At 34.9% G+C, this 16,457-nt stretch overlaps 1 protein-coding gene across 6 annotated transcripts in view; it reads right to left on the reverse strand.

Annotated features, from left to right (window-relative positions):
- Cep57l1 (centrosomal protein 57 like 1) overlaps positions 1 to 16,457 on the reverse strand; it is a 136,199-nt gene that overhangs the window by 1,963 nt on the left and 117,779 nt on the right. For 5 of the 6 annotated variants that reach the window (XM_047557899.1, XM_047557897.1, XM_047557900.1 and 2 more), the window contains 6 exons: positions 10,415 to 10,531; positions 9,119 to 9,196; positions 8,186 to 8,272; positions 4,268 to 4,345; positions 3,815 to 4,050; positions 1,519 to 1,663 (listed from right to left, as the gene is read on the reverse strand). In XM_047557899.1, the coding sequence (XP_047413855.1) occupies positions 1,519 to 1,663; positions 3,815 to 4,050; positions 4,268 to 4,345; positions 8,186 to 8,272; positions 9,119 to 9,196; positions 10,415 to 10,531 (741 nt within the window). The remainder of the gene's footprint in view (positions 1 to 1,518; positions 1,664 to 3,814; positions 4,051 to 4,267; positions 4,346 to 8,185; positions 8,273 to 9,118; positions 9,197 to 10,414; positions 10,532 to 16,457) is intronic. The other variant, XM_047557896.1, reaches the window with a different exon arrangement.

The raw sequence follows: 16,457 nt of genomic DNA on the forward strand, positions 1-16,457 counted from the left end.
TATCTACTTGCCAATTTTTACAACAGATTAAATTTACCAAGATAAAATGCTTAAAAGATTTACTGCTATAACGATTATAGAATATAATTCAGAATTTCCAAGATAAAATAAGTACAGGCTGGGGGTATAGCTCAGTGGTAACATGCTTGCCCAGAATGTGCCAGGCCTGGGTTGATCCCCTACACTGGGAAAAAAATTTTACAGTTCTAAACTGTGATTATTATTCTCACCCTTTCAAGTTTCTCCTTTGCAATTCCAAGAAAGTGTACAAACCATATACCTTTTATCTCAACACAAGCATATAAACATTTTTACTTACTATATGCCTAAAAAGTCAGTAAAATAAAAGTATCCACTTCCAAAGTTTCATTTCTTTCTTTCTTGGCCATAAGCAGAACAAAGGCTTATTCTGCACCTTTTATTAGTTTCCTATAAAAGTGAGGGGGGTATTTGTGAGGTTAACATATCATCAATTATATGAATAATGATTATATCCATAGGCAGAGAGCTACATGATGTGATATGAGGTTTCCTGGAAAGATTCCCTCTGCCTTCTGCTCCAGCAGTGTAACAGTGTCAAAAGTTCAACTATAGAGTCTTTGTTTTGGGATAAAGTATTATATTTGTAATTCTTCTGTTAAGATATTAAAACAGTTATGTCATCTTATTAAGATTTCACACACAAGTGCAGAGTTCTGCTCAATACCCCTGTCATTCTAACTATGGCTAGCTGAGCACAGGTTCCCAGGGAATGGAACACAGAACAGCTTTTTTAGGGAAAGGGAAAACTGGGGTTTTAGGACTGGGCTACTGCTTGAGGAGCTAGGTTTACATATGGTACTGCCTTAGAGATTTGTCGACAGAAGGGTCATCATTAAGGAATTAGAGGAGAGAGAATAAGGGAAAAGAATGCTAAAAGGGTAATAGCAAGGCTGCTAAGGCCATAGCCTACCTCACAGCTAGCTTGCTTTCTTTTCTTTCCTTTCCTTCCCTTTCCCTTCCTTCCTTCCTTATTTCTTTCTCTCCTTCCTTCCTTTCCTCCCTCCCTCTCTCCCTCTCCACACCCCCCTCTTTTATAGTACTAGAGACTGAACTCAAGGCACACAGTCACAGCTCATTTCCATTCTATTTTATTTTTATTTTTTATTCTGAAACAGGATCTTGCTAAACTGCTGAGAATGGTCTCAAACTTGTAATTCTTCTGCTCAACCCCCCAGTACCTGGGATTACAGGTGTGTACTCCACATCCAGCTTAGCTCATCAACTTCCCAAAGCCTAAACACATAACTAAACTTTCTTGCTCCTTTTTCTTTATATTATCTCTGGGAGTTATGTAGGAGGCCCATGTTATTTCAAGAGGACAGACAGCTCAATGCTTTAAGAGGACTAAGTGACTCGAGTCTTTTCACAAGCACACACAGACCTCAAATCTCGAATTTGGAAGGTCATACAGAGATGTAACACTGAATCCAGATATATTATCTTTTTAATCAAAAACTTTTACTAAAGCCTTCTTACATTGTCTTGATGTTTCCTCAGTTTGGAAATTTGTTCTCCTTTAATTTCCATTTTCTTCACTAAATGCTCTAGTTCACATTCTATGTCATCACAGACTGAACGACTTTTAGTTTTTTTCATTTGTTTCAGTAGTTCTTCATGCTCCCTATAAAAGAAAAGCAAATATTAAGCACCACTGAGGTTTATTTACAGTAAATGTCTTTGCCACAATTAATTTTCTGCTCAAATTTTAGTCAGAGCTAAATATTAATTTTTGAAAACAAACTCTATCCTGCTGGGCACTTGTAATTCTGTTTGAAATCCCAGTTACTCAGGAGGCTGAGGCAGGAGGATTCCAAATTCAAGGCCAGCCTTAGCAATTTAGCAAATCTCTGCACCAAAATAAGTAAAAAGGGCTAGGAATGTAGCATGGTGCAATCCTCAGTACGGCAAATAACAACAAATACTATAATCTCTATCTTTAGAGATTATATTAATTAAATCTATGGTAAATAAAACCAGGCTCTTGTGATTTGAGATTAGACACATTCAGAAATATCTTAGACTCAGGTTGCTAAACAACCTTATTAAAAAATCTGAATTTTTGATGTTCACAGCTAAATGCAGTAAAATGTTCTGATGTCCCAGGGTAGAGTTATTAAAGGGGCTCTCTTCAGTTTTAGCTATGGAGTTTGAAATACTGTCAACGGAACTAGGTATATGTCCTATAAAAGTCTCAGTTCAACTAGCTGGTCAGCCAATACATATAATTCTGCAACTTCCATTGAACACTTATTTAAACATAGGGCATAATATAATATATCCCATAGAGAATCTTCCCTCACTTTGGATGCTTCAAATTTTAATGTAAATAAGCCAGAGTCTAAAACAAGAAATTATAATCTACATATCTAATGAATCACTCATATAACTAAAAGATTCTAAAAAACAAAAGGAGAATCTTTCAAAAATAAAAGGCTTTTGTGGCCAGGTATGGTGGTGCATGTCTATAATCCCAGTGGCTTGGATGGCTGAGGCAGGAGGACCACAGATTCAAGGCCAGCCTCAGCAATTTAGTAAGACCCTGTCTCAAAACAAAACAAAACAAACAAACAAACAAAAACCCAAAAAACAAAATTTTTGTGAGTTACAATTTAACGTTACCAGAACATATATGTCAGAATGACACAGAATAACAGTAATAATAAGTACACATAACTAAAAATGTAAATAGTACAATAAATAAAATGAAAAAAATAGTGACAACAAAACTGCAAATCAAAATATAGTAAGTCCAAAAAAATCAAAATACAGTAAGTCCCAACAGCTAAATAAGGCCTTTAAGAATTCTTAAGTGACACTGTTCTTAAGAGCAGGAAGAAAAGTCAGGTGCCATGGCACATACCTATAATCTCAGCAGTTCGGGAGGCTAAGGCAGGAGGATCCCAAGTTCAGCCTCAGCAACTTAGCAAGGCCCTAAGCAATTTAGTGAGACTCCGTCTCAAAATATAAAATGAAAAAGGGTTCAGTGTTTATTTGTGCCTGGGTTTAATCCCTGGTCCAAAAAAGAGAGAAAGAGCAAGACAAAAAAATGATATCTAAATATCTTGCTACTGTACAGCAGGACGGCATACACCTGTAATCCCAGTTACTTGGAAAGCTAAGGCAGGGGGATCAAATTTAAGGCCAGTCTAAGCAACTTGGTGAAATCCTGTCTCAAAATACTTTTTTAAAATTTTTTCTTATTTTTACAGACTGCATTTTGATTCATTGTACACAAATGGTGTACAACTTTTCATTTCTATGGTTGTACACAATGTAGATTCACACCATTCATGTAATCATAAATGTACATAGGGTAATGCTGTCTGTTTCATTCTACTATTTTTCCATTCCCCACCCCCTCCCACCCCATTTTCCTCTACGTCATCCAAAGTTCCTTTCAAAATACTTTTTAAAAAATTTCAAAAACAGTGCTGGGGATGGTGGCACATGCCTGCAATCCCAGTGGCTTGGGAAGCTGAGGTAGGAGGATCGTGAGTTCAAAGCCAGCCTCAGCAATGGCGAGGCACTAACAATTCAGTGAGACCCTATCTCTAAAATAAAAATAAAAAATAGGGCTGGGGATGTGGCTCAGTGGTTGAGTGTCCCTGAGTTCAATCTCCAGTACCAAAAAAACCCCAAAAAAGTAGGGGGTATGTAGTTCAGTGGTAGAGTACTTGCCAAACATGTGTGAGGACCTTGGTTTAATCCTCCTTATTGCTAGCTAAATAAACAAATCTTACTACTTCTCCTAATAAACAATAAAAATACTTACATACTCATATGGTCCAGCTCATCTTGCATTGCCATCAAAAGTTCAGACAAATTATCACAAATGGAAATGGACTTTTCTGAGTCCTGAGATACAGCTTTACACTGTGAAGTTTTTCTGGTAGGTCTGTAAAGACATCTAGGCTCAGTCATCTCAGGTTTCTGAAGGCTATGTTGGCTACAATGATTCATCATCTTCAGAAGGCTGTGCATGCTTGCATTCACAGGGCAGGCTGCAGACTTCAGGGAAAAACAAATAGCAAGAGAACAATTTTAAATGACTGATGCTCTTTTTTTTTTTTCGTGGTACTAGGGATTGAACTCAGGGCGTTATGCTTGCAAGGCTAGCACTCTACCAAATGAGCTACATCCCCAGTCTGACTGATGCTATTTAATAACACTCACAAATAATGTAAATTTTTTTTTTGAAAACCATCTTAAACTTTTATTCTCTTACCTTTTCGGCCTCAAAAGGCAGTTCTCTAAGTTTTGCATAAATCTGCTGAGGTGGTCCTCTTTTAAAACATTTCGTTTTCTAAAGATTGAAAAGGGAAAAAATAAACAAAAATATTATTTTAAAATACATTTATGATATGAAGAACTCAGAACTCAATAGTAAGCAAAAAACACAATTTGAAAATAGGCAAAAGACATAATAGACATTTCACTGGAGAAGACAGACAGCAAATGAACATGTGAGTAGATAACCAACATCATTAACTATTGGGGAAATTTAAGTTAAAATTACAATAAAATATTATTGCACGCTTATTAGAATGGTCAAAATAAAAAGCAGTAATGAAATCAAGTGTTGACAAGGACACAGAGAAATTGGATCACTCATGTATTTTGGTAGGAATACAAAATGGTACAGCCACTTTAGAAGACAGTTTGTCAGATTCTTATGAAATGAAACATGTACTTATCATATGACCCAACCTTTGCATTCCTGGACATTAATGACAGAGAAATAAAAATGTATATTTACTCAAAAAACTATCTGTACACAAGTGTCCAAAGCAGTTTTATCTGAAATAGCCCCAAACTAAAAACAATCCAAATATCCTTAAACAGGTGAATAGTTAAACCACAAATTCATAACATAGAATACTATGCAGAAATAAAAACTAATGTCTTGATGTTATGCAACATTTTGGATGGATCTCAAAGATAAAAGTCAATCCCAAAAGCTGAGTGAAAAAGTCAATCTCAAAAGGTTACATACTGTAATGATTCCATTTATATAATATTCTTGGAATGACAAATCCAGAGATGGTGAACAAATTAGAGATTGCCAGAGGTCAGGGAGAAGGATGTGTAGCTATAAAGGAACTGCATGAAGGGGCTCTATAGTGGTGGGATATTTCTATATCTTGATTGTTGTGATAGTTACATGAATTTACATATGAGTTAAAGCTACATAAAACTCTCATACTACTATCAGTTACTATTAGATTTGTAGTTCTAATTATGTCCTTATTTTTCTCAGAAGCATTCAATAATTTCCAACTGTTAATAGAATAAAAGTGCAAATTCTTAACATGGCACCCAAAAGCCAGTCATTATCTTGCCCCAAACTATAATTTCAACTTTAATTTTTATCACATATGACCCCATTTCACCCTAACTATAGAACTACGGGTTCCTGGAAAAAGCAACAACCATTTCCTCAGGCTATAATACATTTCTCCTTATCTCAGCCTACATTAATACTTAAAATTCTCCAAGGCTGCTTCTTACATCACCCTTCTCATAGTACTTCGTCAACACAGCATCACACACTGTTCGTGCCTCCATTAGCTTTTAAATGCACTCTATTATATTTGTGTATTTACCTGTTTCTCATAAATTCTTCCCTTATTTATCCCCTTATCACAAAGAGACATCAGTCTATGTACATAAAAGTGTATGAGTTGGGGCTGGGGAGATAGCTCAGTCGGTAGAGTGCTTGACTTGCTTGACTTGCAAGCACAAGGCCCTGGGTTCGATCCCCAGCACCACAAAAAAAAAAAAAAAAAAAAAGTGTATGAGTTGTAGTATAAGGGAGACCACTAAAGGGGGACCAGGGAGAAGAGGAGAAGAGGGAAAAAAGAGGCACTGGGAATGAAATTGACCAAATTATGTTATCTGCATGTATGCATATGCAACAACAAAGTCCCACTGTTGTGTGCAATTAGAAAGTATGAACAAATAAGTAAACAAAACTTAAAACAAACAAGTGTGAGTTGAATATTCAATTCAGGATATGGAGAAACAGTATCAGAGACAAGTAGGTCTCTCCTAGAAGGCCCGATCAGCAACATTAGTGCTCTTTCCATTCCTAAAGGAAGACATGATTATTTACAGACTCAATGAACTTGGGATTTGAACTAAGTACTTCTATAAAGTGATTTTGTTAATTACTCTCTTCTCTTTCAAGTGCCCTCCTTGGCTGTTATTTCTTTTATCTTCTCCCTGTACCTTTCACAATAAATAGGTAAATTTAAAAATAAATTCCAATACACTAATTCATCATATAAATGATGCTATAAAACATAAATATAAGTCAATATTTGTTTCACTTGCAAAATTACTTATAGCATTTATTTGGTTCTGCATTACCAAATCTCAATGTACAAAGGACTAGGTGGGTAGCTTAGTGGTTAAACACTTGACTAGCATGAGTCAGGTCCTGGGTTCAATTTCCATCACTCCAATAAAAAAGCAAAACCAACACAAACAAAAACTCAGTAAGATATACAACAAATGCTGAAGGAAAGGAAAAAGCTCTGTGTGTGTGTGTGTGTGTGAGTGTACACTGGGAAAAAATAGTTGTACTGGGAAAAAATTTCTCATTATTATAGTTACCAAAAAAAATTTTCCCCTTGAAGTATATATGTGTATGTATAAATCTGTGTGTGTGTGTGTGTGTGTGTGTGTGTGTGTGTGTGTCTGTTTGTACATGTGTGATATTGATCTAAAAATGTTGGTCAGTCTATAAAGTACTAACTTCCCAATCCTTATTTTTTTTAAAATTTATTTTTATTGTAAACAAATGGGATACATGTTGTTTCTATTTGTACATGGAGTAACAGCATACAATTTACGTAATCATACATTTACATAGGGTAATGATGTTTGATTCATTCTGTTATTTTTTCCTCCCCCCAACCCCTCCCACCCCTCTTTTCCCTCTATACAGTTCCTCCTTCCTCCATTCTTGTCCTCCCCACCCCCCATTATGTGTCATCATCCACTTATCAGCGAGATCATTCATCCTTTGGTTTTTTGAGATTGGCTTATCTCACTTAGCATGATATTCTCCAATTTCATCCATTTGCCTGCAAATGCCATAATTTTATTATTCTTTATAGCTGAGTAATATTCCATTGTATATATATACCACAGTTTCTTTATCCATTCATCAATTGAAGGACATCTAGGTTGCTTCCACAGTCTGGCTATTGTGAATTGAGCAGCTATGAACATTGATGTGGCTGTATCTCTATAGTATGCTGATTTTAAGTCTTTTGGGTACAGGCCAAGGAGTGGGATAGCTGGGTCAAATGATGGGTCCATTCCAAGTTTTCTAACCCAATCCTTATTTTTAGGCAAGTTCAAAGAACAGAGAATAAATAATGATAAATTCCCTAAATAATTGACTTTATTAACACCTATAGAGTAAATCTGTAAAAAAAAAAAAAAAAAAAAAAAAAAAAAAAATCCTTGTTTTTTATTTTGCATGTACCATATAAAATTGCATTCTGGATTTACTGGTTGTCAGCATGTATTACATTGCTTAATGCCCTTTTACAAAAATATTACAAAATATACTTCTCTTAGAGTTCAAGACTAGAAAAATGTCTTTCTAGAAAAACTGTACTGATTCCTGTTATTTTACAAAGATAGCTATATTGCCCATTACATGCTCTATTTTGTGCCAAGTTTTGTACACAACTGATATTACCTATTTATTTATTTTGAGGTATTGGGAACCAAACCCAGGCTTTTGTGTATGTGAGGCAAGCAGTCCATCATCAAGTTACAATCCCAGTTATTTATTAATTTATCTTTTGAGATAGGGTCCTGCTAAGTTGTTGAGGCTGGTTTCAAACTCGTGATCCTCTTGCCTCAGCCTCTCCAGTAGTTGGAAATAATAGTGTATGCCATCATGCACAATTATTTTCTTTAACCTAGGTTTTATGGAATATTCCTGTTCTTACACTCAAAACCAACATCACCTGACTCACTTCATGGTATTATTGTATGTATTTTAATGTACATCTCTTCAAATCTTTTCTGTAAATATACAGGATTAATTAACAGATTAACAGGGTGAATAAACAAGCATTAAAAATAAGAAAGTGGTGTTTGGGGAAAAGTTTCATATGCCTACCTTTGAAGATTTCTTTTTTCCCTTGGAGAGTTTTGATTTTGAAACTGAAGACATTAAAATTTTACTGATTTCAAGTCCAGTTTGAAGCTATAATATTAAAGAAATAATTCATAATACTCATTGCAACAAGATTCTTTAATATAATGAAAGATCAGGTCTTGATCTTTAGATATTTTAAAAATATTTTTTGAGAATTGGTGCCATAGCACACATTTGTAGTCTCAGCTACTCAGGAGTCTCAAGGGTGAAGTTACTTGAGCCAAGGAGTTCAGGGTCAGGTTGGGCAACAAAGTGAGACCCCCATCTCAAAAGGAAAAAAAAAAAGCTTTTTGAGAAAGAAAGCCAAAATACTATTTATGCATGAGAAAGTAATTAAATCTACTGGTAATTATAATCATTTTCTATTTAAAAGAGAATCAATTAAAACATACATTAAATTATATTATAACATGTATATGTATCTAAAACTGAAATTAATCTATCCTAGGAGTTATTTCAACTGAGAATATATATATTTGTAAGAATTTCAAAGGACTGAAAAACCTCTTAGCAATTAATCTAAGCATATGCATATACCAGCTGAAAATTTCATTTTTATAGAAAAGAACCAAAACTAATATCCTAAGAAGCAGAAATTAGGAGTCTAGACTATAAGCTTTAATTAATGAAAATAATATATAATAAAACATATGCTGCTGGGCACAGCCTATAATCCCAGAGGCTCAGATAGCTGAGGCAGGAGGATCTCCAGTTCAACGCCAGCTTCAGCAATGGTGAGGCGCTGAACAATTGAGTGAGAGGCTGTCTCTAAATAAAATACAATATAGAGCTGGGGATGTCGTTCAATGGTCAAGTGTTCCTGAGTTCAATCCCTGGTGCCCCAAAGTAAAAAAATATGCTGTTTACTGTGGTAGCTTAAACAATGCTACTAACCTCTGAAGCCTTGTCTTGAAACAGCTTACGATGATGCTCTTCTTCCTTAAGTTTTTCTTCTAGATGTTTAATCTTGTCCTGCAAAAGAATAAAAAACCTGAGACTGTTATATAACACCAGAGCCAAATACCCTTTGTTTCTTTTCCAGTCAGAGTCTTGTGGGGGTCTCAATTTTTTTAAAAGTTGACAAGTTAAAGCAGAAAGTGAGAAAAAGTAATAGCAAAAGATGAGAAGATTTTTTCTGGGGGTGGGTGGTACTTTCTTCCTGTTTCCTTACCTGCTATTGAATATAAGGAAAACAAAGAGAAAGGAAGGAATGCACACACACATAAGCTTTACTAATTTCCATCAACCCTAACGATGAAACTACTAAGGGTATTAAATTTCTAGAAGGTCATACGGTCTTGGGTCTCAATGTTTCATTCAAAACAGAAAAATAACAATAAATGTCTACCATGCTGCATATGAAAAGAGTGCAGTTTTGTGGGAAGAATAAGGATAGGAAGATGTATTAGAAATACAAGATATGGTTCTTGTTACTTAAGAGCACATACATGATTATAGTTAGGGAAACCAAGAAACAATATAATGAGCTAGGGCTGTTGCTCAGTGGCAGCACGCTTGCCTAGCATGTGAGAGGCACTGGGGTTCGATCCTTAGCACCACATTAAAAATAAACAAATAAAATAAAGGCATTCTGTCCATCTACAAGCACAAAAAAAATTTTAAAAAAGAAATAATATAACAAAGTAATGGATATGATTTGACATGAACCATGTAAACACATAACCTTATACATGTAAAAATTATATTTTCTAGGTGTGTGATATGGTTCAGAATAGGAGGCTAGTACTATCAAAGGGAAAACTTCCTGAGTGTTGGATAAATCAAGGAAGGATTCAAAGAGGAAGAAGGGTTTTGAGAAAATCCTATGAAGTGCAAAAGATTTGGGGTAAAAGAGAAGGGAAGGGGATTTAGAATAGGTTTCACTTGACCATAAGTGGTAAAAGGCAATCTTCTCAATATCCTTTAGGTAAATTATCTGACAAACAGAAATATTCTTAGAAAAAGTCAAAATTACAATTTTATATTGAAAGGCAAACTCATTTCGTCATGACAGAACACATTAACTTTTATCTCTACAGGCAGGAATTAATATCTGGATTACTTAAAGATATAAATGAAGTCTTAAAAATGTTAAGATTTACTGTACATTCACATGCAATGCCAGTTTTGCTTAACACTCAAGATTTATTCCTGGTATATATCACTTCAAAGACAGAAGTAGAAGCTTACCTCAGCAGTTTTCTGAGTTGTTGTCAGTCTAAAACACTCTTTTTCTAAGACATCAAGCTTTTCAAGTTTTGCATGCAGCCTCAACTGATCTTGTTCTTTTTCCCTTTGAAGCTGGGCCTGGAAAGATTTTAGAAAAACAAACAAACCCTGAATTTGGCAAGTGATACTAATGGATCAAGAATAATACAATTTCTGAGAATTGAAATACAACATAAATCTATTGTGTGAAACATGTACATGCACGTATGTACTTTAGGTGCTTACCAGCTGAAAAAAGAAAATCAAATAGAATGTGCAAAGAAAAGAGATGTGCTATTAGTATCAATGGAATAACTCTCTTATATAACCTTATACAAAAATTTTACTAATGAAAACATGATTGGCAAAACCTGTATTGAAGAAAGAAAGTGTTATTCACAAGGTGAACAAACCTGCTCACTGATTAAACCTCTCCCTAACTCTAACTTAGAAAAGCAATCAGAAGAATAAAACATAAAAAGCACATGGAGAGCATGAAAGCTAACATAAACAAATGCATGTCTATATACTTTTTGTAATGGTATTTATCACCAAACTAATGAAAGAGATTAATAATAGGGGCAACTGTGAGGGGTTGGGGAGAACTCTCCATATTATCAGCTCAATTTCCTAAAAACCAAAAATACTATAAACGATAAAGTCTATTAATAATAAAAAGAAAAACAACCATCAATAAGCAGTCTTGGGGACCTGTGCTCTAGCATCTAGAGTCCCAGAAGAAGAGGAGAGGGGGGGTAGGAAAGAATAATTATTTGAAGGACAATAACTGAAAGCATTCCAAACTTAAGGAAAGATACTGACAAGATTAAAAAAAAAATCTCAAAAATCCCAGAAAAATAAATACACAGAAAACTACACTTGCACATCATTATAAAATTGTTGAAAGCGAATAACGAAAGCAGAGCAGAATCTTAAACGCAGCCTGAGAAATGATGTCATTTTGCACAGAAGAATGAAGATTAAGAATTTCATTAGATACTGTGAAGCCAGAAGACAACTGAAACAAAATCTCCAATGTGCTGAAATTTAAAAAGCTGTCAACTAGAATTCTATCTCCAGCAAAAATATTCTTCAAAAATGATAATGAAAAAGATTGTTACAGATAAATAAATGCCAAGAGAATTTTTAGAATTCTTATATTTTGCTTCAGACTGAATAAAACTGATATCAGATGGGAAAGTGAATCTACATGAAGAAATGAAAAGCATTAGAAATGATAAAAATGTGGATAAATATTTTTTCTTGCTTTTTAATTTTCTTTAAAGAATAACTGACCATTGACTATCCTTCCTACCTCCATGTCCCTTCCCCCTTCACTCCCCTCTACCTAATATAAAGTAACTCTATTTCTCCCCAGTGCTCCCCCAACTATGAATTAGTATCCACATATCAGAGAAAACATTTGGCCTTTGGTTTTTTGGGGTTTGGCTTATTTTGCTTAGCATGATATTCTCCAACTCCATCCATTTACTGGCAAATACCATAATTTCATCCTTCTTTAGAGCCGAGTAATATTTCATCATACACACACACACACACACACACACACACACACACACACCATTCTTTTTATCCATCTGTTGAAGAGCACCTAGGTTGGTTCCCTAGTTTAGTTATTGTGAATTGAGCAACTATGAACATTGATGTGTCTGTCATTGTAGTATGCTGATTCTAAGTCCTTTTGGGCATGAACTGAGGAGTGGTAGAGTGAAACAGACACTATTACCTCAAGTACATATATGACTGCATGACTGATGTGATCCAACAACATGTACAATCAGAAAAATGTGAAATTAACACTCCATTTACGTATGATTTATCAAAATGTATAAATACATTCTACTGTCATATACAACTAATTAGAACAAATTTAAAAATTAATAAACAAATAACCATTTAAAGAAAAAATAATGCATTATGGGTTTTATAACATATAAAAAGTATAATTATGAAAACTATAATACAAGCAGATTAAGTTGAAGCATACTATGTTACCTTACATATGAAGTATTTTAAAACTAATTCATGGCCAACTGTAGTAAGTTAAGAATAGATATTTTATGAGCTGGAGATACAGCTCAGTAGTAGAGCACAGGCACTGGGTTTGATCCCCAAGACGGCAAAATAACAATATGTATTTTAGCCAGGTGTGGTAGTGTATACCTGTAATCCCAGCTATTTGGGAGCCTGAGGCAAGAGGATTGTAAGTTTGAGGCCAGCCTAGGAAACTAAGCAAGCTCAAAATACAATTTTAAAAGAAGTGCTATGCAGGTGTGGTGGCACACACCTGTAATCTCAGCAACTCAGGAGGCTGAGCAGGAGGATCACAAGTTTGAGGTTGGACTCAGCAACTTAGTGAGGCCTTAGCAACTTAGCCAGACTCTGTCTTAAAATAAAATATAAAAAGGGCTGGGGGTGTAGCTCAGTGGTAGAGCATTTGCCTAGCATGAGCAAGGCCCTGGGTTTGATCCCCAGAACAGGGAGAAAGAAAATCCAAATATTAGTTGCTTTGTTGGGGGTTGAAGGGAGAGCATGAAATAACTTTGAAGAGAGATAAGAGAATCTCTGGGGTGATGGAAATGTTCTCTTATGGTATTTGATAGGGGTATGGATTACACAAGTATATATATTTACATACAGTGTTCATATTGGTACACTTAAGATCTATGCTTAAATTTAACTCCATGTAAATTATACCTAAGGAAACCTTTTTTAAATTGCTAAAAGTCATTAATCATAATATTTAGCTAGGAGAATACTGTAGTTTGGATCTTGAGTGTGACCCCAATGGGCCACGTGTTAGAGGCTTGGTCTCTAGCTTGGCACTACTGGGAGGTGGTAGAAACTTTTGGTTTTTTTTTTTTGGGTGCTGGGGATCAAACCCAGGGCCTTGTGCTTACAAGGCAAGCACTCTACCGACTGAGCTATCTCCCCAGCCCCGGTGGTAGAAACTTTACAAGTAGTATGGGAGATCTTTGGGGGACATGCTCATGAAGGGGAAAGTGGCATCCCTGTTCCTTTCTCTTCTTTTTCATATGTTGGCTATGAGGTGAATGATTTTGCTCCACCATATGCTCTTGCTGGGATGTGCAGTCACATATTCAAAGCAACAAGGTCAGTCAAATCATGAACTGAAACTCTGTAAGTAAAATAAACCTTTTTATTTTATAAGTTTATTATCTCAGGTTATTGTTTATAGTGACAAAGCTGACTAACACAGATAGGAATTTCTAGATCATTGGAGTATGCATGCTGAACTTTTTTTATAAGATAGTTGCTCTTCTGTTCAATGTATCTGACATCTAGATTTGTTAAGAATATTATTTTTTTCCAATTTAGTAGATGTGAAGTATTACCTTGTTGAGCTTTTAATTTGCATTTCTCTGATTACTAATCATGATTTTTTTCTCATAAATGTATGGCCACATGTAATTCCATTTTTCCTACAAAATGCTTCTTCATAACTTTTGCCCATTTTTGTATTGCTTTACCTCTGGGGGGTCTTGTTTAAAAAGTTCCTCTCCAAAGAGGTCATAAAAACACTGTTCTACATTTGCTTCTAAATGTTTCAGAGTTTTGCCTTTTATATTTGTCTTTAATCCTTCTGGAATTGATTTTATGCATGGTGTGAAGCAGTTTTTCCAGACTATTTACTGAACTCTTTTCCCTAATGGTCTACAATTGTATACTGAATTTCTATAAGAGTCTGTTTCTGATTATATCCTACTCCTTTATTTTAGATGTCTAGCATATAAAAAATGTTATCTTAATTTTTATAACACTATAATTTGTTTCAATATCTCATAGAGCAAGACCTTCACCTTTTTTTCCTTCAGAATAGTTTAGCTGTTCTTGAACCTTTATTTTTCCGTATAAATTCTAGAATTACTCTCTTGAGTTTCTTCAAAACCTATTATATATTTGACCCATCAAAATCCAGTACTGGTACTTTAATGCTTTTCTAAGACAATGCAAGAATGTTAGAATACTTTAAACTATATTTACTCCTTTTTAATTTATAAGCTATTATTCCAATGAATTTTAATCCTATCTATATTTAAGCTAAATAAAGCTGTTGTTTTATACAATATTCATTTAGATTTAACCACATATTTATCATCTTTTTGCTCTTCATTCCTTCCTGTATCTCTGATCTTCCACAGAAGAAAAATTCCCTTCCGTCTGAATACATCCTTTATTGTTTCCTTCAGAGTATACCCACCAGTAACAAATTATCTCTTTGTTAATTGTGTGTGTCAGTGTGTGGAGGGGTACTAGGGATTGAATCTAGAGGCACTCTACCACTGAGCTACTTCCCCAGCCCTTTTTATTTCTATATTTTAATTTTTATTTATTTATTTATTTTTTGGTGGGGTACTGGGAATTGAACTCAAGGGTGCTTGGTCACTGAAGCACAACTCCAGCCCTATTTTGTATTTTATTTAGAGACAGGGTCTCACTGAGTTGCTTAGTGCCTTGCTTTTGCTGAGGTTGGCTTTGAACTTGAGATCCTCCTGTCACAGCCTCCCGAGTCACTGGGATTACAGGAGTGCACTGCCTCACATGGCACTTTTTATTTTTGAAATAGGGTTTCAATAAGTTGCTGAGGTTGGTCTTGAACTTGTGATCCTCCTGCTTCAGCTTCTTGTGTAGCTGGGATTACAGGTGTGTGCCACTGTGCCCTACCAGGCTTTCTTAGTCTTAAAATGTCTTTATTTAACCATTATTTCTCAAAAATATTTGCACCAGGCATGAAATTCTAGATCAAGAGTTATTGTCTTTTAATGTCTTTAGTCTATTAGTCCACTGTCTTTTGGATTCAATACATTCAGCTGAAAAGTCAGTTATTTAATTATTGTTTCTCTGAATGTAATCATCTTTTCCAGTTGTGTTGAAGATTATTTTTTTATTTACCTTTTTATGAGATACCTGGGTAAAGCTTTATTTATTCTGCTTTGATTTTATATAGCTTCTTGAATCTGTGGTGTGATTTGTTTTTAAGAAAATTCTCAGTCATTATCTCTTCAAATACTGCTTCTGTCCCATTTTCCTTCTGAAACTCCAATTACATATGTTAGATCTTCTCACTTTGCTTCCTGAATTTACCATCATTTTGTCTTTTCATTCACCTGGATGATTTCTACTTTCATTTTATTAATTCTCTCTTCCAATCTTCTGTTAGATCCATACACTGAGTTCTAAATTTCAGTTATTAGATTTTTTCAGTTCTATAATTTTTATTTCTTTCTCAAATCTGCTTTACCATTATATAGTTTCCAACGCTCAACTAAAAGTTTCAATCCTGTTTTCTATTCTTGACTAATGCAAGCACGAGTATTTTAAAGTCAGTGTGACAGCCAATATCTTTCTGGAACTAACATGTGAGAACCCATGTAATCTGTTATGGATACCATTTCTTATTCACAGTTTCTTATCTTCTGCCTGGATATCTTTGACTGAAAGTTGATCACTGTGTTGAAGAAACGTTTGTAGAAATAATTTGAGGACTCTGAGAACACCGGTAATCTAGGATTGCTTTAATCCAATTTCAAAGACCAGTTTTCTATGCCTCCCTGATAACCGAAACAGACTTTTAATCTGGGTGGTTTTCCTTCTTGCTCACCCTTACAAAGTACTCAGAACACAAGAGATCTGGAGGGCTGGGGAGATAGCTCAGTTGGTAGAGTGCTTGCCTTGCAAGGCCCTGGGTTCAATCCCCAGCACTGCAAAAAAAAAAAAAAAAAAAAAAAAAAGAGGGATCTGGAAGCATTTCTACTCTTAGTAGGCCCCAGGCTCTAATTTTCTTAGTCCTAAAAACATGGCTGTCAAAGGCAGTATTTGGCCTGTCAACTGCCTCTTCTGGAATCTGAAATGCTTACAGAAGGAATGAAACCAAATGTCAGGCCAAACTCTATGGATCTGAAGACTCAGATACAAAGATTTCAAATTAGTGACTTTTCACTGTCTTATTAATTTTCTAATGCCTTTGTGTATCTTTCATTTT

This window comes from Sciurus carolinensis, chromosome 7 (genome assembly GCF_902686445.1).
Source record: "Sciurus carolinensis chromosome 7, mSciCar1.2, whole genome shotgun sequence".
In the NCBI taxonomy this organism is placed as follows: Eukaryota; Metazoa; Chordata; class Mammalia; order Rodentia; family Sciuridae; genus Sciurus; species Sciurus carolinensis.